Source organism: Rhinolophus sinicus, linkage group LG11 (assembly GCF_036562045.2).
Source record: "Rhinolophus sinicus isolate RSC01 linkage group LG11, ASM3656204v1, whole genome shotgun sequence".
Classification (NCBI taxonomy): Eukaryota; Metazoa; Chordata; class Mammalia; order Chiroptera; family Rhinolophidae; genus Rhinolophus; species Rhinolophus sinicus.
Genome location: NC_133760.1, coordinates 12,910,863 through 12,932,608, shown reverse-complemented (window position 1 = coordinate 12,932,608; position 21,746 = coordinate 12,910,863). Strand labels below are relative to the sequence as shown.

The following is a 21,746-nucleotide window of genomic DNA, read 5'->3' as shown; positions in this document are numbered from 1 at the left end:
TTGCCCATAATCACTGGGGCTGGTGCTTAAACTCAAGACTGCCTGACTTCAGGAGGGAAGCCGCTGGGCCAGTCCCAGCTCTGTCACCTTGTAGCCACACATTACTTCATCTCTCCATTCCTCAGTTTCCTTGTGTGTAAAAGTGAAGAGAAATAACAAATGTAATGTGCTTTAAAAAGGACCTAGAAGGATCATATCCATGGTACCTACTATTATAGATGTTGTTTTGTTCTATAACTAAAATGTCCAGTGGTGGGACGTGGAATAGTGCTGCCTTGAGGTCCAGCTTGATGCACGGACCCAAATGATGACCACAGCCCCCAGATTCTCTGTTGGCCCCTTTCACAGACAGTTCTCCCCTCGTGGTCACAAGATGGCTGCAATGATTCCATGCTTTGCATCCTCTCAGACTCAGGCTAAGAGGGAAAAGCACAGTCTTCAGCCCCAGCATTCCTGGCTAAGAGATCACGGGTTCTGATCAAGTCACATGGTTTGTGACTGAGCTCCAGACGGAGCCTCTCTTCTAGCCCATTGGTTGGGAGTCAGAGAGGCCAGGTTCCCAAAGTAAAGTCTAGACTCTTGGTGTGGAAAGGAGCCATGGAGGTTGTGGAAGCAAGCCCCAAATGTGTGGCACTGGCAGGCTTGTGTGTTTGCCTTCTGCTCTGCCCTGTGAGGTTCTGACAGGCAGTGCAGCCTCACACACAGGGCCCTTTAGGGCCACGGCACTGACACCATTGTGCTTGCCTGTTTTTCTACTGTTCCAGCCTCCAGGCTTATGGGGCCTGATAAGGGAGCATCCTCTCTGCTCAGAGTTCCCCAGCTTCTTCACACGCACAGATGCTGACAGATCCTGATGTTTTCAGGGGCCAGTGTGTCCAGCCCCAGGGATAACTCCATACTGGCCCAAGGGCAATCTGGACAAGCCCAGATTCTGGCTTTCCCAGCTTCTGTGGCAACCGGAGTGGCCATAAGTGACCACATTTTGACCAATAAGACATAAAAGAAAGTCTTTGGAGGTCGGGGGAATGTTCTGGTGAAGATTCTCTTTCCTGATTGGGTCAGATGGGTAAGAACACTCTTACATCATCCCTTTCTTTCCCCCTTACCCATGGTTCAGTGCAAAGCATGGCTGTGGCCACCAGCTTGCAACCAGAGGGCCACAAGCCAAAGATACGAGCCAGCAACACACTGAGGGAGGCAGATGGGGGAGACAGAGAGAGAGTGCCTGATGTCATTCCACTGTACCAAGCATGGAACTGCCATATCTGGCCGCCTTGTTATGTGAGGTAGTGAAATGTCTTCATCACCCAAGCCACCGTTAGATGGTATTCTCTTACTTGCAGCCAAATGCATCCCACCTGACTCCCTCCCACTGCTACTGGCTTCTCATTGTGCTCCCGGCTCGGCTCCATTCTTTCTTGTCTACTATTCGCAGCTGCCTTTCTTATAATGCTGTATATTAGTCAAGGTCCTCAGCTGCCAACAGCAGAAGCCACGCTTGGAGATCTTGGGCAGAAATAAAATTTATCAGGGGCTTACAGAATTAACAGAAAGCCAGAGGAGCAATCCCAAAAAACAGGCAGGAGCCAAGGAACACTGGAGGGAAGGAACCAAGGGTCCCCAGCAGCAAAAGACATGCTACAGGAAAAGCCAGGTCCACCATCCCCCTGCACTGCAGGACATTCTCCAGCCTTCCATGCCCTTAGGAACCTGGCACAGATCCAGCCGAAATACTTGTCTTGCCAGCTGAGCCGTGGTCCTGTGCCCACCCCCGCTCTTCCTCTATAATTGGGGGGAGGGGGCTAGAGCTCCTGCCAAAGATACACAGAGGAATGGGAATAATAGCAGTGACTACGAGGTGGGTGGTTATTATCCCCATTTACAAATTAAAATTAAGTCACGGTTTCAGTGACTAGGCCATGGCACACCAGGATCTGAGCCCAAGCGGATAACAGGGGCTCCCTATCGGGAAGATCAGAGTGCTTTCAGGAAAGGGGAGCTCAATAGCAAACAGCTGGAAAGGGACCAGTGTGCACCAGTCCCTGAATCCTAGAGAGGCTGTGGGTATCCTTAGCCTCCAAGCCTCCGAGGGAGAGTCAGCTACACCTGCTCAGAGAAGGGATTCGTGCAAGGAGACTAGGGCCTCAAGAACATCTGTGTTTTCCCAGAAGGGAGCAAAACGGATTTGGGGGTTTCCAACTGAGCTGGAAACAAAATGCCATCAGCAAAGCCCATCTGTCAAGAGGTGCTTTTGTAAGCAAGTCAGGATCACATCTGGGCACTGGTTTTCCCAACAAGCCCAAATGCGGCCGCAAAGGACTAACCCTCTGCGCTCTGCCCAGCTGACCCCAGGGTGTGGCTGCACTGCCAAGTGCAGGCAGTGCCCTCAGCGGGCCCGACGCCCCAGACCAGGCTGAGATCTCACGCCCAGTGGAGGGAGAGTGGGGCTGACCTCAGACCCTCACGTCTGGCAGAAGTCCCAAACGCTAGAGGTCACAAACTGGCAGCCCTGCCCACTTCCACCCCACATGTTTATTTTGTTGATCCTTGTAGTGGTTTTTGTTGGTAACACTCTTAAAAGTATTTGAAAAGTAAGGCTCCTTCCCTCCCTTTCTTTCAAAACATGTCCTAGGGACACACGATAATAGCTCACATTTTCATGGGGTGGGGGGGGGCAGGAATAATAAGAGAGAAATGAGTGTGTTCATAAGGACAAAGGAGATAAATGAAGCAGGGGAGGGGGCTGGGGATGGGAGGGAAAGACACCCAGTTCTCCTTCCCAGAGGCAATCACTGCTACTAGTTTCTTGAAAATCCTTTTAGAGCTCTTCTCTGTATGGTCTGTGTTCTTGTTGCTGACGGAATTATTTTTCAAATTGGGAGATACTACATACAATCCTAGATTTCTGGTTTCTTTTGAAAAATCTGAAGATCCAGCATCCACATCCGATAAGACTCGGTCACTGGAGCCGAGGCTGCCTGCCTCTTTAGAAGACACCTCTGCTGGCCAGGTCACCACAGCTTCCCCTGGCCTTGCTCCTGTCTGCCTAAACCAGCCCGACCCTGGGGGCTTTCCATTTTCCCCCCTTCTCTGCCCCGTCTCCTGGAGGCCACCCTGCAGTGCCTTCAGGAATGCGCCCATGGGAACCAGAAAGAAGGGTGCTCTCTTGCTCCCCACCCCCTGCCACTTGCCTTACCTTCTGATTCTCTTTCTCAGAAGATACAGGCTCGCTCCACTGTTTTGCTCCATGAATCTGCTTCATGCTTCCCCCTCAGTCTTTCTCTGCCAGCTCACTCTGTACCTCTGAGCATGAATTAGGAAATGCCCCCTCCACACATGCACACATGTGCATGCACTCACACGGGAGGCCTTCCACATCCTCACTAGGAAAGCATCAACAGTCATTGACCAGAATGGCCATGTCCAGCTCCACTTTCCAAAAGAAAGAGAAGTTGTTGGTCACCTTGAGCCAGATGCCCAGCCCAACCCAGGACTCTGCTGCCCGGAGCAGAATCAGTTCTGTTGGCAGGAGGATGGGGTCCAGCTGCTGGGACAACTAACAGGTTCTTCCGTAGACCATGACCCACTTTCCCCTTCCTCCCCAGCAGAGGGTTTCATCTTCCAGAAGTTCAAGGTAGAGACAAGGGAGATGGTCCTGCAGCGTACTCTAGGTTGCCGTGCAGAAACATGAGCTCCCTTCCTCTGAGGTCTGCAGGTCAGGATGTACTTATACTCGGACATCAAGTTAGGGGCTGTCTGTTCGCTCATTCATACAACAAATAGTGAATAGTCCTGGATACTGTTCTAGGAGCGGGGATACATCAGTGACCAGCACAGACACCCCTGCCATTCTGGAATTGACAATTTAGTGGTGAAGACGGTCAACACATAGATAATGAACAAAATAATTTCACTTGGTGAAAACAGAAAGCAGAGGGGATTGACGACAGAGAAAGGCTTTGAGGAGACCAGGCTTCTCTGTCTGTGTAGGGTGGTTTGGGAATGCTTCATTGACGCTACGGGAAGCAACCAGCCTGGTGAAGAACTGAGGAAGGATGCCAGGTATCCTGGGTGGGGTTTGCTGTGTCAGAAGAACAGAAAAGAAGGCCATGTGATGGGACTTTGGTCAGGGATGGGGAGAGACATCAGGGAGACTGGCAGGGGCCAGATTCTGTGGGGCTGTGGGCCAATAGAAGGAATTTGGATTTTGTTCTAACGAAGGAGACCTCCCAGAAAGAAAGAATGGGAGGTGATTTCCCACCTCGTGGTATCTAGTAATCACATAGGTTTCTGAAGATATTCCCTGCCCCAAATCCACCAGTGCTCATGGTGACTTCTGTGTCACTTTCACTTCCTTTCTGGTAGGGTGGCTGGTTCGGCGGACTGCAGAACAGGCTGACAACAGTCTAGCCCCTACATGTAGCCACCAGTAGACAGGACTCACAGGGAGCAAAGGAACGTGTTCAGTGACACCACAGGGAAGTCAACCGGATCCTGAAAGTGGGAAGCTCCATGGGACAAGTGCCGCCACAGATAAGGAGCATCAAAACAAGCGGGAGATGAGTGGAGGCATTATAGAGTTGAAGAGATTTAAGAAATGTATCTGCCAAAACGGAGTGTGGATCTTGTTGGGATCCTGATTTGAACAAACCAACTCTCAAAGACACTTTTGAGACAATGGGGAAAATGCAATGCGGAGTCTTACATGGTGTTAAAGAACTCATTAATCTAGATGGATATGATAACGGTATTATGGTTATTTTTATAAAAGCCTTATCTGCTAGAGATACAAGCTAAACTTTTTATAGGTGAAATAACCTGATGTCTGGAATTTATTCCAAAATATTCTGTCAAAAACTAAAAAAGTGTAGGAGTGGGTGGATGGATAAACCAGAAGTGGCAAATACAGTAGTCTCCCGTTACCCGCGGTTTCAGTTACCCACTGTCAACTGTGCTTGGTCCGAAAATATTAAATGGAAAATTCCAGAAATAAACTATTCTTAAGTGTTAAATTGCACGCCATTCTTAGTACCTCACTTTATCCCATCACCTAGGTGTTGTATCACCTCATCATCACCAGGATAAGGGTGAATGCAGTACAATAAAATATTTTGAGAGACCACATTCACATAACTTTTATTACAGTATATTATTATAATCATTCTATTGTGTTTTTAGTTATTGTTGTTAATCTCATACTGTGCCTGATTTATAAATTAAACTTCATCATAGGTATGTATGTATAGGAAAAAGCATAGTGTACGTAGAGTTCTCCTGGGGGTCTTGGCGCATATTCCCCACAGACAAGGGGAGGCTACTGTAGTAAATGGCTATTGAAGCTGGTGGGGTGGTTCTTCATGCTCTTCTCTCTGCTTTGGGGTATGTTTGGAAATTTCCATAATAGAAAGGTTTTTTTAAGTGAGTGTAAAACTGTCCAAAAAAAAAAGTCACTCCCTGGGAGCATCACATCAACACCACATCTCACCTTTGCTTTTTCCCTTTTCAGCATGGCAGGCAAGACACCCCTGCAGCCCGCCGGCCCTCGCCCCTATCTGCTGCTTGCTCTGCCCTGCTGTGCCACTCAGACTGGAGCACCCGGGACAGCGCCTGCCTCCTGAGGTTGTCCTGGCTTGGTTGTTCACAGCGATGGTGGAGAACTGGACTCCACAGACTCACAATCTTCCCATCAGGCTTCAAGGGCCAGCATCCTTCATCCTGGGACTGGCAGCCCTGAGCAATGGCTGAGGGCCAGGGGACCCTGTAAAGTTTCTCCACAGCTTACAGGGGCCAGTAGCACTCCAGTGCCTGTGGACTATGACCACCTATCGGCCCATTCCCAATGATGGTGTGGACTTGGCAGCCAGCTGTGGGGCCAGGGGGGCGGATGTCCTCCCTGGGCCGCATACAGGGGACTATGCTCCCATGGGATTCTGGGTCCAGAACGGAGGCATGCCCCAGCCTGTTGGTGAAAGCCCGGCCACCACCACCACCCGTCCCAGTCCCACCACCCCAGCAGTGCCCAAGATGGGCGTGCGCGCAAGAGTTGCAGACTGGCCTCCCAAGAGGGAGGCCCTGAGAGAGCAGAACAACCCAAGCCCATCACAGGACACAGATGGCACGAAAGCCACAAAGGTGGCCCATTCCACGAGGAGCATACAGAATGGACAGCCCCCTGCCAGCACCTCAGCTCCCTCAGGGTCCAAAGCCTTCCACCGACTCTCCAGGAGAAGGTCCAAAGATGTGGAATTCCAGGACGGGTGGCCCCGGTCCCCCGGCAGGGCCTTCCTCCCCCTGCGGCACCGCAGCAGCAGTGAGATCACCCTCAGCGAGTGTGATGTAGAGGACATGGGGGAGTCCCGGGGGGCCCGGCTCACAGGGGCGCTGCCCCTCTTCCGTGAGTATGGGAGCACATCCTCCATCGATGTGCAGGGGGTGCCTGAGCAGAGTTTCTTTGACATTCTCAACGAGTTCCGCAGTGAGCAGCCTGAGGCCCAGGGCTCCCAGAACCTCAGCCAGCTCCTCCAGGCCGATCCCAGCCTCCACCTCACAGGGGGCGGCAGCAGAGCCAAGGGGGAAGCCCGCAATGGGCAGCCCACTAGGGACAACCTTCTCCCACTACAGTCCGGGAAGGAGAAGGAGAGGACCCGCAAGAAGCCCGTGCGGGGCCTGGGCAGTGGGGACACGGTGGACTCGTCCATCTTCCGGAAGCTGAGGAGCAGTAAACCCGAGGGCGATGCGGGCCGGTCCCTGGGGGAGGCCGAGGAGGGACGGAGCCCCCCAGAGGCCAGCAGGCCGTGGGTCTGCCAGAAGAGCTTCGCCCACTTTGACGTGCAGAGCATGCTGTTCGACCTCCATGAGGCAGCCGCCAACAGGGTGTCCATGGCCCAGCGGCGAAACACCACGACGGGGGCCTCGGCCGCCTCTGCCATGGCGTCCCTCACGGCGTCACGGGCCCATGGCCTCGGGGGCCTGGACCCGGCCTTCACCAGCACCGAGGACTTGAACTGCAAAGAGAACCTAGAGCAGGACCTGGGCGATGACAACAGCAACGACCTCCTGCTCAGCTGCCCGTACTTCCGCAACGAGATTGGAGGCGAATGCGAGCGCAATGTGAGCTTCTCCCGGGCATCGGCGGGCTCCCCGGGTGGGAGCGAGGGCCGCCTGGCCGAGCCAGCCCTCAGCGCCTACCGCACTAATGCCAGCATCTCAGTGCTAGAGGTGCCCAAGGAGCAGCAGAGGACACAGAGTCGCCCGCGGCACTACAGCATCGAGCACGTGGACCTGGGCGCCCGCTACTACCAGGACTACTTCGTGGGCAAAGGTGACCAGGCTGGGGAGGGGCGGGCAGGCCAGCCGCAGCTTGTCTCTGCGACTCTTCCTGCTCATTCACTTCTTGTGCTCTGGGACCTTCCTCAAAGGGGGGCTGTGGGGTGCAGTGAGCAAGCCTCAGGACACGTGGCTGGCACTCCAAAACCTTGAGCTATGTGAGATAATAGATACGCATTTATTAAGCAGATCTATGCTAGGTTCACCTATGTGCCAGGCATTTTTACAGCCTGGGGATACAGTATTGCCAGCTTGTCACAAAAACCTTATCTTCCTAGCACTTAATGTGATAGTGGTGTAAAGCAAACAAAACTAGATAAATACATAAAACATATAAGGCATCATAGGGTGGTAAGTACTATGGAGAAAAGTAAAGCATGAAAGAGAAAAATAAAATGTCAGGGTGAGAGTTGGCAATTTTCAATGGGGGATGGTCAGGGAGGGCCTCCTAGGTAGGTGCCATTTGAGGACTAAGCTGTAGGAGGTAGGGGCTGGAGCCCTGGGGAGATGGGAGACAGTGTTCCTGGCACAGAAAACAGCAAGTACAGTAGTCCTAGAACACTGAAGGAATAGGAAAAAGGCCATTGTTGCTGGGATGAGTAACTGGGTAGAAGGGAAGGAGCCGAGGCAGAGAAGTGACAGGGGCAGATCATGGGGGACTTTGTGGCCATGGTGAGTACTCTCACTTTTACCCTGAGTGAGATGGAGCTGTGGGAGCTGAACAGGAGACGACCCTGATCTGACTCGGGTGTTCACAGCCTCCCTCTGGGGGCAGAGAGATCAGGGAGGAGGCTGCAGCAGTAATCCAGGTGGGAGGTGATGACGGACACATCTAGGATGGGGATGCGGAAGAAGCAGGCAGGTGCTGGCTGCCCTTGAAGGTGGAGTTGACGTTTGGAAGGCATTAACACCAGGGAGAGATGGGCTTCATACATCATTAGGTTCATTGGTGCTTATGGGCCGTCCCACAAGGCAACGCAGCAGAGTGCAGACCGGACACGTACAGAAGTGAGGCACACCACCCAGGGACTGAGCCAAAGGCAGCTCCTCAGCTCCAGCTCACCGCTGTCATGCAGGAAATGCAGACAAACCCAGGGTTGCCAGCCTGTCCGATGTTTTTCAAGATTCTCCTGAAATTCAGAGTTTTTAAAAAATGTGGATTCTTCTAATTTATAAATGCTAGCAGCTGTATCAATTCAGAATTGCTTATAACTTCCAGTAACAGGCTTACACAACATAGTAGAAATTTATTTCGCTCATAAAAAGGACCAGAGGTTAGCAGCCCAGGGATGCTATGGTTACTCCTCAGCGTCAGGGGAATGCCGGCCTTAGTGCATGGCCTCCAGCCCTCTGGTGTTCTCCTGGTCCAAGATGATGGCTGGAGCTCCAGCTAGTTCATCCCTATTTCCAGGCAAAGAAAAAGAGGAAAAAGCAAGGGCGCAAAAGACAGACCTCCTGTCAAGTCAACCCCCTTTACAGAGCTTTCTCAGCCGCCCCATCCAACTGCCTCTGCTTATTGGCCACTCCCATCTTCAAGGCAGTCTGGGACATGTAGGTTTTTGGCTAGACACAGCCCCTCTCTTTTCCTTGTGCTTTAAGAAAACCCCCAAGATTAGAGGGTTTTCTTAAAAAGGAAGAAGGGAAGAATAGGTAATGGATAGGCAGCTAGTACTCCACAGCAATTAGTTTAAAATTAGTCACACATAACTAATATCTACTAGGTCACCCCACTGCTCTGCAGCTCCAACTTTGGAGCCAGACAGCCCTGGGTTTGGGGTGTCTATTCCATAGCTTATTAGCCACATGACACATTTCACCTGTTGGATACTGTGCCCTCGTGTGAGGAATGGACATGATTATAGCAGCATCACAAAAACAAAATGACACAGAAATTGAAAATAAAGGGAGGAAACAAAGAAGTTGCAGACAGTGGCTCACCAAGAGAAGGCGAGTGAGGTGACATCAGTCTCACACAAAATGAATTTCAAGGCTAAAAGCACTTTTTAGAGGAGCTAAAAAGGCCATTTCATGCTGATTTTTTAAAAATTCACCCAGAGACTCTTAATAGTTGTGAACCTTTGTACTTGGCAACCTGGGTTTGGGGTATATAAATCAAAAACTGATACGGCTACAGGGACAAGTAAACAAATCCACAGTCATTGGGAGAAGCTGACGGTGTCTCATTGAAATTGACAGATCTAGTAGCCAAAAAATAAGGCTGTGAAGAACCCATCAAAACCTGATTTTATATTTATACATACTAATTTTGTACCTAACAAACAACACATTCTTTTCAACTCACACATTGAAGTACCTGCATGAAAGGACTGTAATGAGGCTCAAATAAGATTGTACATTAAAACAGTTCATCATCATGGAACTTTTTTAAAAAGCTATTTTCTTTTCTTTTTTTAATTATTTCTTTGTAGCCCTAGAAGCTCATCAATTAATTAGTCATTGTTTATTGAGTGCGTACTGTATGCCAGGACTGCACGTTACTGGGTATGCCTTGGTGAATTAAAAAACAAACCCAGCAACCACTTCAGGAATTAACTGATATTTACGAAGTACAGTATTTGTTCTGTTCTCTGATCAGCTGGGGAGATTATTTAACCCACTGCAGGTGTTGTTCTGATTGGGGTTAATTAACAGACATTATTCTGGCTTTAGGTAAGCCTTTCTTTGGCCAAGAGCATCTCATGAGAATAGGAACCATCAGTTCAACATCAGAGCTCTGGGGTGGGAAGGAGTTTTCTGGCCATGGGTAGATGGTGACTTCACGCACTTGAGTCAAGTCAGACTGCTGGTGGGTACCCACCACAAGCCGGAGATACTTGGGTTATACATCAGGAAGAACTATTTGTCTGGAAGGATTATAAAACAGCAGCATGTTTTAGAAAAAGGGAGAGAAGTTGTCAAATCAGGGAGGGAGCAAGAGACTTCTTCCATGATTCATTAAAGACTCTGTCAGCACAAGGGAAAAAAAGAGGAGTGGTTAAGTTTCCTACGTCTCTAGAACCGTGGTCAGATAAAAGTGATGCCCACGGACTTGAATCACGGTCCCTTTTCTGTGACAAACATCATGCCCTGGGGATGGGAATGGCTAACACTTCTCACGTGCTTACTGTGTGCCTGGCTCTGTACTGAGTGCTCCACACTTGTTAACTTATTTCATCCTTACAGCTGTGCCAAGAGGTCCCTTTCTGATCCCATTTTACTGATGAGAAGGCTATCGAGTGACTTGGGCCACCCATGTAACAGTGCCAGAGCCAGGATTTCCGCTGGCCAGGAGGCTCTCTAGCTAGAATCTTACCGACTCCACGAGAGCTAAGCTGATGAACATTTGCAAATACGAGATGATCACAGTGAGGCTGGGTTTATTACACATCGTGCACTGCACTGAGCGTTGTATATTTGTATATAAATATACAGCTTCGTTTATTTAGGAGGGTGAGCTTCGTTTCACCCTCCCATAAGCTCTATGAATTGTGGGTAATGTCAGGGCCCCCATTTCTCAGATAAGAGCACTGAGGCTCAGAAAAATTGTGTGATTTAGCAGATGTGGTATATAGTAAGGTGGGCTTTCACCTCTTACGGTCTCTCCACTGAGTGTGGTTGTGACCAGACCTGGGAGCCTGCCCCGGCCGTCCCCTGCTGTGGGATATCACCCCCCCTTCCCAGAGAGCTGACTCCAGACTCACCTGTTCTTCCCTCTCAGAGCATGCCAATTACTTTGGCGTGGATGAGAAGCTGGGGCCAGTGGCCGTGAGCATCAAGCGGGAGAAGCTGGAGGATCACAAGGACCATGGGCCGCAGTACCAGTACAGGATCATCTTCCGGACCCGCGAGGTAGGTCCTATCCCTGCAGTTACCATTGCATAAAAAATGCCGCCCACATCTGTGTGCCCTTACTCTGTGCCAGGTTCCGTGCGCAAGCGCTTCCCCTGCTTCATCTCATGTAATCCTCCCAACAACCTTATGAGCGTAATTCTGTTAGTCTCCCCATTTTACAGAAGAAAAACCTCCAACTCAGAAATAAGACACGTCAGTGAGTAAGTGGTGGCCAGGCCAGGACTGCAATCTGGTGTGTCTGACTACAGAACCCAAGAGTCTTCTATTGGCAAGAGATTAACGCTGGTTAGCATAAGAAAGAAAGGCAGAGATGTAGGGGATTCTTTCAGGACCCCTAGGTGTCCTGCAGAGTGGAAAGAATATTTAAGACAACATGCCTTCTGCATGGCAGGAATTGGGAAATCCCAGCCCCAGGCACTGCTGTTGATGCTGAGAGCGCAAAACACTCCCTGCTTCTCTTTTCATTCTGAATAAAGAATCCCATTGTCCTGGCTTGGTCAGAGGTCTTCCCCTGGATTACATGTCAGCTGTGACTAGGGGACAAGGCCTATTGGGGGCACCCTGCTTGATTAGGACTCTTAAATTGTAAGTGACAGAAATCTACTTCTAACTGGCTTAAGCCAGAAAGAATTCATTGGTTCATGGAACTGCAAATCCAGGGGTAGGGCTCGCTTCAGGCATGGTTGGACCCCAGGAACTCCAATGATGTCACCAACGAAATCTGCTTCCTTACCAGTCTGTTCTGCTCAGCTCTGCTTCTTTTACATTGTGAATGTCATTCTCGTCTGCCACCAACAAGCTCTCTCCATGTCCTGGGTAAAAGAAGACTGGCCGCTTATACCTTCTTCTCCACAGAGAAGACGCTCTCACTGCTGAATCTCTGGGAAGGACTCTTACTGGCTCTGCCTGAATCACAAGTCCACGCCCTGGGCCAGTCACTATCATCAGGGGCCACAGAGGAAACTGGCCAGATCTGGGATATGCATTTCCCCCAGGGTCCAGGGGTCGATTGACAGTTCCATCAGAGCCACCTGGAAGAGGCAGCAGGGTGGTTCCTCGTCAGAAAGAGGGGAGCTAGGCCAACAAAAATGATGGAGTCTTCCAAAAGACCTTTCCAGAAGAGGGGCAGTCATCAGCTGGACAGGCCCCCCCAAAATGGGTCTCCCTCTGCCCTGCATTGCCCCTTGGGCCTGGCCTTTACCCAAACATGGGAACCCAGCAGTTGGCTGCTGCCAGGGACCTGGATCTCATCCAGACTGGCAGATGCTGCACTGAGGACCCTAGCCCCATCCTTTCATGAAGACCCTCCCACTAAGGGGGAATATAATGACACACAGGCTTTGTGGAAGCTGAGGGGAAGCTTCCCCAAAATCTTGTCCTCCAGATCGGTGGTCACTGGCTCCTCCGTCCTCCCGTGCCTCCTCTTCCCTCTCCTCACTTTTCTGGCCAGATGAGCACCAGGGAAGATTGTGAGGTGATAGCTGACACTGCATCAGACTGTTGGAGAACTGCTGGGTGAAATGACAGTGATAATCAAATATTAATAAATAATATACGCTACAGTTGCTATCGTATTGGAAACTTGCACTGTATGTTGGGCAGTTTCTATACCCTCTTTGTATATTCACTCACTTAAATGTCATGACAATTCTATTATGAAGGCACTATTATCCTCAATACAGATGACGACACAGGCATAGAAAGGTTAAGGAACTTGCCCAAGCACCCTCCAGTAAGTGGTAGGTGAGGTGTTGGCCTGCGCTCCAGCCACCACTCGGCTGCCTCTGAGATTCCACTAACCACTCAGACTATGCGTCAGACCCATTCATGAGTTGTAAACTCAACTTAGTGCCAGTGTTTTTATGTTGTTGCTGTTGTTGTTTAGTGAAAGTAGACTATGTAGAAGGAATTTTTAAAATACCAGACTGCATTGCACATTCTGAGAGTCACGAGACTTTGGTTTGGAGATGCTGGGTCGGGGTATAATATTTTTGCTGTGGATTCCTTTCCAATAAGTGAAACTGACTTAGTGCCATTTCTGGCTTGTGCCTGCTTCCGTCCTCTTCCCACCCCCAACTCCCACAAAACTAGCCTCCAGTCTGCTGTAGGCTAGGCCCAAGGCTTAGGGGCACAGGGGATTCACCCACCCCATGGAGACTGACTCAGCAGCACCCCATGACAGCCCTGCTATGCTGGGCGCTGAGGGGACAAAAGTGAACGAGGCAGGAAAAATGCTCGTGGAACTGCATGCCTGTGGGGGAGGCAGATAATATACAGATACCTTAGTAAATTATATGGTATAGTACACGATGGCAAGGTGGAAAGTAAAGCAAGGAAGAGATAAGAAGTGTGAGGGGTGGTTAGACTTTTAGACAGAAGAGTCAAGGGAGATGTCGCTGGGGAAGATAACATTTGAGTAAAGACCTGAAGATGAAAGAGGAGCCATGTGGACATCTGGAACAAAGGTGTTCCAGGCAGAGGGAATAGCCAGTGCAAAGGTCCTGTGGCCTGGCACATTGGAGACTTGGTGTGGGTCCTGGTTTGGCCATTCAGCAGCTACAAAACCTTGAGCATGTAGCTTCTTCTCTCAGAGCCTCAGTTTCTCCCTTGGGAATCTCAGTTTCGTAAGACTGAGGTGGGGGCTTGGTGAGATGACATATATAAAGTAGGCAGTGCTGGGCCTGGTACTTGGGCAGAGCCCAGTGAAGTTAGGTCTCAGTCCACTGTCCCTGTGTCACATTTCAGTCAGCCCTGTGAATTTTGGCCCACTGTGAGGTTCACAACCACACACCCATACACACACACACACACACACACACACACACACACACGTGCATGGCCACACCCCAGCTTAGCCCTGTTCCCAGCCCCTTACAGAGTTGCCCTGTTGGGTACTCAGGCCTGAGGACCTCATCATCTGGAGGTAGAGGCAGGGGTAGTGAGCAACAAGGCTTGCCTGCCCCTTCCTAAAGCTCTTTCTGCCGTGGAGGCAGAGCAGAGGGTTACATAGCCCAAAAGTAGTAACAGTAGTAATAACAATAGTTATGTTAATGTTTTTAACACATAATTTCTGCCAGTTACTGTCCTAAGTGTTTTATATGCACTGACACTTCAAATCCTCCCCACAGTCTCATGATGTGGGTTCCATTCTCCTCATTCTACAGATGAGGGTGTTGAGGCCCAGGAAAAGAATCACCTGTCAGGGTCCCCCAGGGGCAGAGCCAGGACATGGACCCAGGCTGCCTGGGTCCTGAGCCCATGCCCTTAACCACTTGCCACATTGTCAAGTTTAAATTCTGCCTCCGGGAACAGACAGCCCTGGGTTCAGTCTGTCTCTGCCACTCACTAGCTGTGTGACCTTGGGCAGATGGCTTTACTTCCAGGTCAGTCAGTGTCCTCATCTGTAAAATAGGCTTTGTGCTGTCCTGTCTCCTGAAGTGGCAGGAAGATTCTGTTGGACTGTCGCACATGGTAGCACAAGGCTGCAGGGCAGTGAGCGCTCTGAGCAGCAGATACTGTTGTGATGACACTGCTGTCGTGGCCATCACTGTCTCCTGTGAGGTCAGAGGGTCGTGCTGGGGAGCAAGAGCTGAGTCCACAGAGTTCTGTTCTTCTCCTGTCGACATACGCATATCAGGCTCTTGGAAACCAGGGTGTGGGGGCCAGAGCGACGGGCCCATGCCACTTTCCAAGCCAGCCGGCTGGCCCACCCAGATGGCCGCCCCCGGCCGCCAAGCAGACAGTCGAGCGGGCCTACATCGCCTGGCAGATGGGATGTGAGTTTGGCAGCACCGAGCTCCCCACCAGGGTGGGGACAGACTTGGAACTGGGCCTTGGCAGCACGCGCCTACACGTCAGCCCCCGGCCCACACCCCGGAGCCCGGACAGGAGGAGCCCAGGCCAGGGCTGCCCTGTCCTGACCCCCCTTGCTGTCACTGTCTGTCCCACGACCCAGGGAGTCCCAACCAGCCAGGGACAGTCTCACCCACAAGGCCCGGGGGGTTCCATTTAGTCCCCCAAACATGAGTTTTGGACAGACCTTAGGTCTGTTAGGGTTGGAGGTTTAGATTTGTATTTTCTTTATTTAAAAAGTAACAGTCACTCATTGTTAAGAATTTAAAGAGTGCATAAGTGTGCAAATTACAAAAGGGAGAGTCTCATGTTAAAGTGAAAAGCAAGTGTAATGGACCATCAATTGGGACCTCATTTATGTTCAGTAGGGACCTCTGATTGTGTGTGTGTCTGTATAATCTCCAAAGCATACTGTTAAGTGGGGAAATTGTAGCTTCCTTTTTAAGGTTAAATTTTTTAAATTCTTAACTACGTCTATGGCTTTGTACAAATACATTTGACGTGTACATGTAATAATGGCTAACACATATTGAGGGCTCACTGTATGTCAGATATAATGTTAAGCACTGTACATGGATTACCTTATTGAACCCTGATAACCCTTTGAGGCAGGCATGATTATTCCCATTTTATAGATGAGAACACAGGCACAGAGAAATTAAGTGACCTCCTCAGGGTCACACAGCTAGAGAAGGGGTAGAGCCAGGATTCAAACCCAGTCAGACTGACTGTCAAGTGACCTCCCAGGAAAAGTTCTTAAATGATACACCCACCGCCCAGCACAGTGAGGCAGGGATGTCTATGAGTTGGGAGCCAGTAGAGAACCATCTGTGCAAATAGGAAACTTCTTGCTTCCGTGGTGCTGAGGCCCTTTCATGGCTCACTTGACTGGTTACCCTCAATGAAATGCCAGAGCCTTGCAGCCCAATGAGTGAAGGTAGATTTTATTTGGAGAGAGATGGAAAGTCGTTAGCAGATTCTGTACAGAACAGAGATGTGATCTGACACAAGCTGCTACCAGAAGAACAGGCTGGGGTGGGGTGCTGGCAGGAGTGGGAGGACGGAGGCCTAGAGGAGGCTGCTGTCACAGTCTAGGTGGACTGGACCAGGTGGAGAGTAGAAGTGACCGCTCATTGTCACTGCCAGTGCCCTGCTTATTATCCCCAGCAGAGAAGGAAAAGCTGGGAGCTTTTCAAGTAATGGCTTTTGGTCCAGTCATCAGAGCCAAAATGTGACCGTAGGCCACCTGTCTCCAGTGTGGAAGAAAGAATGGGATTTCTGGCCCACGCTGTCCATTGGCCCCAGCAGAGGGCGCTGTGGGGCAGGGTCAACAGGATGCAGACACTGATCTTGTTGGGGCATTAATTGAAATCCATAGTCCCAGAGCCACCCAGATTGGCAGGGCAAAGCATAAGACATCATTGCTTTTCATAATTTATTTCAAGACTACCCTGCTTATGATAAGAGAGATTTGTTTATTAACTACCAAGGCTAGAACTGGAAACTCCCAAGCATGATATCATTCCATTCCTTCCCTGTGTGTCTCCGGCCCAGGTCCTGTTTGGCAAGGGTGGGCTGTATGCTTAGAGGCAATGTCATGACATGTTATTTTTGCCACCTCCTGTGCCTGTTGACTTAGGGTGAGCAAGTTTTTCCAGTCAGCACTGATCCTCAGTCTTTAAACCATTGCCCCAGGTGTTTGTTGGGTGCTTGTAACAATTCCTTGGGGAAGGGATTTTCCCTTGTACGGCTGCAGACCCCCGGCTGCACCATCTTGGTGTGGTGCTGGAGCAGCTGTGCCTAGCCCTGGGCATGGCATCACCTGGTAGCCAGCAGCACATGTGGCTAGAAGCCTGAGCTGGTGTTAGGATGCAAAGTCACAGGGGCTCTCAGACGGGGTTGGCAGGTGGGAAATGGGACAGCCACTTGGAAAACTGCTGGGCCGTGCAGTAGACTTAAAGATTAACATGCCTGGTGACGTAGGAATGTTTCTTCTAGGTGTAAACCCAAAAGGAAATGTGTTCACGTGTACACAGAGGTGCTTCGATGGATGTTCTGACAGCTCTAGTCACAGTTGTCAGACATTGGAAGCAGTTTCCATGCTCGTCAGCAGTAGAGTAGATGAACTCCATCATGGGGAAAATGTCAGCCTCTTGCAGCAACATGGTGGAACGTCATATCCATGGCATTCAGAGAAAGAAGCCAGATAAAAAATGATCCAAACACGGGAAACTCAAAAACAGGCATAAATAAGTTACGGGGTTAGACGTCAGGGTAAGGTTGCCTTTGGGGAGGAGGGAAGGAGCACAGAAAGGCTTCTAGGGGCCGGGAATGTTGCGTTTCTTGATCTGGGTGATGATTGCATAGGTGTTCATTCTGTGATGATTCCTTTAGCTCTACTAATATGTGTTGTGTACTTTTCTGTGGATTATACTTCACAGTCAAAAAAAATTTTTTTTCAAAGAAAAAACATGAGCTTTGGAAGAATCAACCTGGGTTGGAATCCTGGTTCAGCCATTTAGCTGTGGTGACCTAAGATGAGGCACCTAACCTCTTGAAGCTTCCGTTTTCCCATCTGTAAAGTGGAGATAATCTCCCCAAACAGACCTATACGTATAATTAAATAACTACTAGTTGTACTAGTCGTATAAATAAATACCAGTCGTACCTGAATACAGTGCAGTGAACTAAACCTTTATAAATGTGACTTGTTATTAAGCTATATCAGTTAAAAATTGTTTTATCTGCAAAGGAGCAGAAAAACATGACTAGCCATTTGCTAAAATGATAGGGAGTTATTTTAATTATCTAACAGGAAGTGTGGAGGTTGGTGTCTGCTGGGACTGACTTCTCTGTGATATTTTTTGTTTCTTTCCTCATGATCACAGGATGGCTGCCACAGCTCCAAACATTTTATCATCACACCAATGTCCTTAGCAAAAAGAAATGGACAGATGGAAAAAGGCTTTCCTTTTATCAGGGAGAAATCTGCCCCAGAAGTCCTCCCCAAGCTGAAGTCCCTCACATCTCATTGCCTGGAACTAGTCACGAGGCCAGCTATAGAGAAAACGTGGAAAGCAGCATCTGGGGAAGGGGAGTGAGATGGCCATGATTGACTTGACTAGAGGTTTTCAACCCTGGCTACATATCAGAATCAGCTGAGTGGTATTAAACATGTGCATGTACATATGTGTGTGTGTTTAACTGTACACACATATAAATATATGTATACTTAAATGCATACATACATGTATGCTTGGGCCCCACCCCAGACCAACTGAATCAGAACCACTGGTTGTAGTTTTGTCAGGAAATCATGTGGAAAGCGAGTACCACCGTTCAAGATCCAAGGTGGTACTGATGTCGGGGGCAGGCAGGTGTTTTACATCAAAGCTTATGGTAATATGTTTACATATAATAATATTGTAATAATGACAGTGAGAGTGTTCATTTGAATGCCCACCTTGTGGAGCCTGTTTCATTCATTATACCTCTTACTCCCTGATAATAATCCATCTCCCCCCCTGGAATGTCAGCTCCATGAAGTTGGGGTCTTTGTTTTGTTCACTGTACCTAGAACAGGACTGGCACTTAGGAGGCACTCAGTCAGTACTTGTTAGACAAACGAAGGTATATTCCATGCACTGTCTCATTTGGTCCTCCAACACCCCCTCGAGTTTACGATACTGTCACTGTATCCGTTTCACAAAAGAGGACGCAGCTCTACTCAGTGATAGGAAGTCACTTGGTCAAGATCACATAGCCAAGAGGCAGCAAGTTTAAGTCCTGGTCCAAACCCAGGGCTTTCTGGCCCTAGATCCCAAGCCACTGACCGTCACACATGTTGCTTTAAAAACAGGACACCCTCATTTGCTCTAATCCCCTCCTGGGTCCCAAGAACCTCCTAACCCACCTTTCTCTCCCTCGAGCAGCTCATCACCCTGCGGGGCTCCATCCTGGAGGACGCTACGCCCACCGCCACAAAGCATGGGACCGGGCGCGGCCTGCCCTTGAAGGACGCCCTTGAGTACGTCATCCCCGAGCTCAATATCCATTGCCTACGGCTGGCTCTCAACACTCCCAAGGTGACGGAGCAGCTGCTGAAGCTCGACGAGCAAGGGGTGAGTCAGAGCCAGGGCAGGGACCAGTGGGGCACAGTGGCCCCACTCCTGGTACCTCTTTCTGTCTTGGTCATTGTTTTTTCAAAGATCAGAAACGCTCTTAAGCTAGTTTTAGTAAAAGAAGGGATCTGTTACCAAATTTGGGGATGCCAAGAGCCGGAATGTGACTGGGTCTCAGAAGGGAAATAGTCTAGGAATGAGAAAGCCACCAGATTCCTCTGTGTGTGTGTGTGTGTGTGTGTGTGTGTGTGTGTGTGTGTGTGTGTGTCTGTGTGTGCACGTACACACTCCTGTTCTCTCCCCCTCTCTGTACACCGGCTCCCTCTGTTTTTCTGGCCCTCCCTTGCCTACCAGAGTTGCTGTTAGAATTAGAGCCACATGCAGAGTCCCAGTCTCTGATTCTCTATCCCAGGAGAGCCTCTGAGCAGCCCACACTCAGCTCAGGTGTCTATCTGCCCATGGTCCAGTCAGCAGTGACCAGGGGAATCAGGACTACATCAAACAAACATGGTTATTGGGGCCACCCTCTAAAAAACAACATTGACTCTACTGAGCCCTTCAGAATTTCCTTTTGCAGATTCTTAGCCAGTTCCCGTCCACCTACTATGGGAATCCGGCCAAGGCACAGTCTTTTTCACTCGAGAGGGTGGCATCGCCCTCTATCGACAGACCGAGACTAGGCAGCACGGGCACCTTGTCACGCCCCTCTGGACAGGAGTGAGGAGAGGGACAACTGGGAAAAGCCCCCATGCCTTTTTTCCTTCCTCTTTGGCTGTGGCACTGAGCTCCCGGCCTCAGCACCTGTGAAAGCCCCATTTGTTCCCTCCCTGTGCCTGGCCTGCCCCCATAACGCGCTCTCTCCTCTGCAGCTCTGCCGGAAACACAAAGTGGGCATCCTGTACTGCAAGGCCGGCCAGAGCTCGGAAGAGGAGATGTACAACAACGAGGAGGCCGGCCCCGCCTTCGAGGAGTTCCTCTCCCTGGTCGGCGAGAAGGTCTGCCTGAAGGGCTTCGCCAAGTACGCTGCCCAGCTGGATGTCAAGAGTAAGTGGCAGTGGTGGCTTGGTTAGGAACCCAATTGGCTTTACAGGGAGACACCCCCACGTGCCCACCTGATGGGTGAAAGTCCAAAGGCCTGGTGATCGCCAGGTGAGGACACGGGGCAGTGAGAGCTCTGAAACTCGGCCTGTGGGAATGCAGGGAGTGCAGCCACCTTGGAAAATGGTGTGGCATATTCTGCGTAAGTCTGAAGAGTCACTGACTCTGTGTCCCAGCAGTTGCTCTGCTAGACATGTCCTCTGAGGACTCGTGCATGTGCATCCCGGGAGATGTCTGCATACTCATAACCGTAGACATGGACGGCACTGTGGTTTATTCACACAGCGGAGTGCTGCATGGCAGTGACAGCGACGAACCGGGGCTGCAGGGATCAGCCTGGATGAGGGCCACGTACTTCATGTCGAGTGTGGCCAGCAGGTCTCAGAAGAGCGGATACTGAACAGTGCCTCTTACAAGCACACTCAACAGTACATTATTTGGAGGCTTGTTCTTACATAGTGAAACTCTAAAGAAAAACAATGGTAGACAACGATATTCAGGATGGTGGTTACCTGTCCAGGGAGAGGCTGGATGTACGTGGAAAATGATACGTTAAGCATATACAAATATGTTAAACAGATGCAAAATGATCTGTTGCTTAAGGTGGGTGGTAGGTACAACGTATATGTTAGAACATTCCCTACATGTATATGCACGTACATACATAAATGCATTTATAGATGATGTGTGGGATTGAAATGCTTCGTGGTAAGTAGTTTGGGGGATGGATGGCTGACACAGAACTGGCATCAGCACTCCCTGGGGAGAGGACTGCCCGTTGGCCTTGGGGGTGGGCTGTCGTTGGATTCATTGCTCAGGGTGAGTTGGAAAGATGTGGCCCTGGCTTGCTCATTCACTCTTTGCCTTGCCTCACCAAGCCTCAGTTTTCTCATCTGGAAAATGGAGGTCCAGATGAGGAGACCAAGCACAGAGGGGTGAATTAAGAGTTGAACAGCTGTATGCGGCTGTCATCATCGTGACCTTCACCTCCTCTGTTGAAGAAGTAGGAGGAATAAGCATCTTATTGTGCCAGTGCTGGTGTTGTGGTCTTGGACAGGTGGTTTTGCCTCTCTTTGCCTCAGTTTCCTTATCTGTAAAGTGACGGTAATAGTTATGCTTACCTCAGGAGCATGGCGTTGAACCTCACATACTGCGCCTTCACTCTGTGCCGGGTGCGAACCTGTCCAGCCTCCCAGAGCTCCAAGGGTGGCGCCACCCTCAGTGTGCTGACAGGGCACGGGCCTCTCACAACTGCCTGCACAGCACACAGGAAGCCCGCAGCAAGTGTGAGCATTAGTGTTGTGGTTCTGTTGGTGAGCTGCTGAACGGGCAGTACACTCAAGAAAAGGAGACTTATTATCCTCCTTCTCAGACAGATGCCTGCTCCCAGGGTTCAGCCCCCTCCACTAAGGGACAGCCATACTCTTGCCCCAGCACTGGCTCGCTGTGAGCGTCAGATGCCCAGCACAGTGCCTTACAGAGAATTAGCTCTCAAAT

At 50.1% G+C, this 21,746-nt stretch overlaps 1 protein-coding gene across 10 annotated transcripts in view; it reads left to right on the top strand.

Annotated features, from left to right (window-relative positions):
• Positions 1–21,746, top strand: part of SIPA1L3 (signal induced proliferation associated 1 like 3) — a 218,053-nt gene that overhangs the window by 122,044 nt on the left and 74,263 nt on the right. For all 10 annotated transcript variants that reach the window (XM_019751424.2, XM_019751421.2, XM_019751429.2 and 7 more), the window contains 4 exons: positions 5,507–7,321; positions 11,045–11,175; positions 18,963–19,151; positions 20,021–20,195. In XM_019751424.2, the coding sequence (XP_019606983.2) occupies positions 5,815–7,321; positions 11,045–11,175; positions 18,963–19,151; positions 20,021–20,195 (2,002 nt within the window). In that variant the 5' untranslated portion in view covers positions 5,507–5,814. The remainder of the gene's footprint in view (positions 1–5,506; positions 7,322–11,044; positions 11,176–18,962; positions 19,152–20,020; positions 20,196–21,746) is intronic.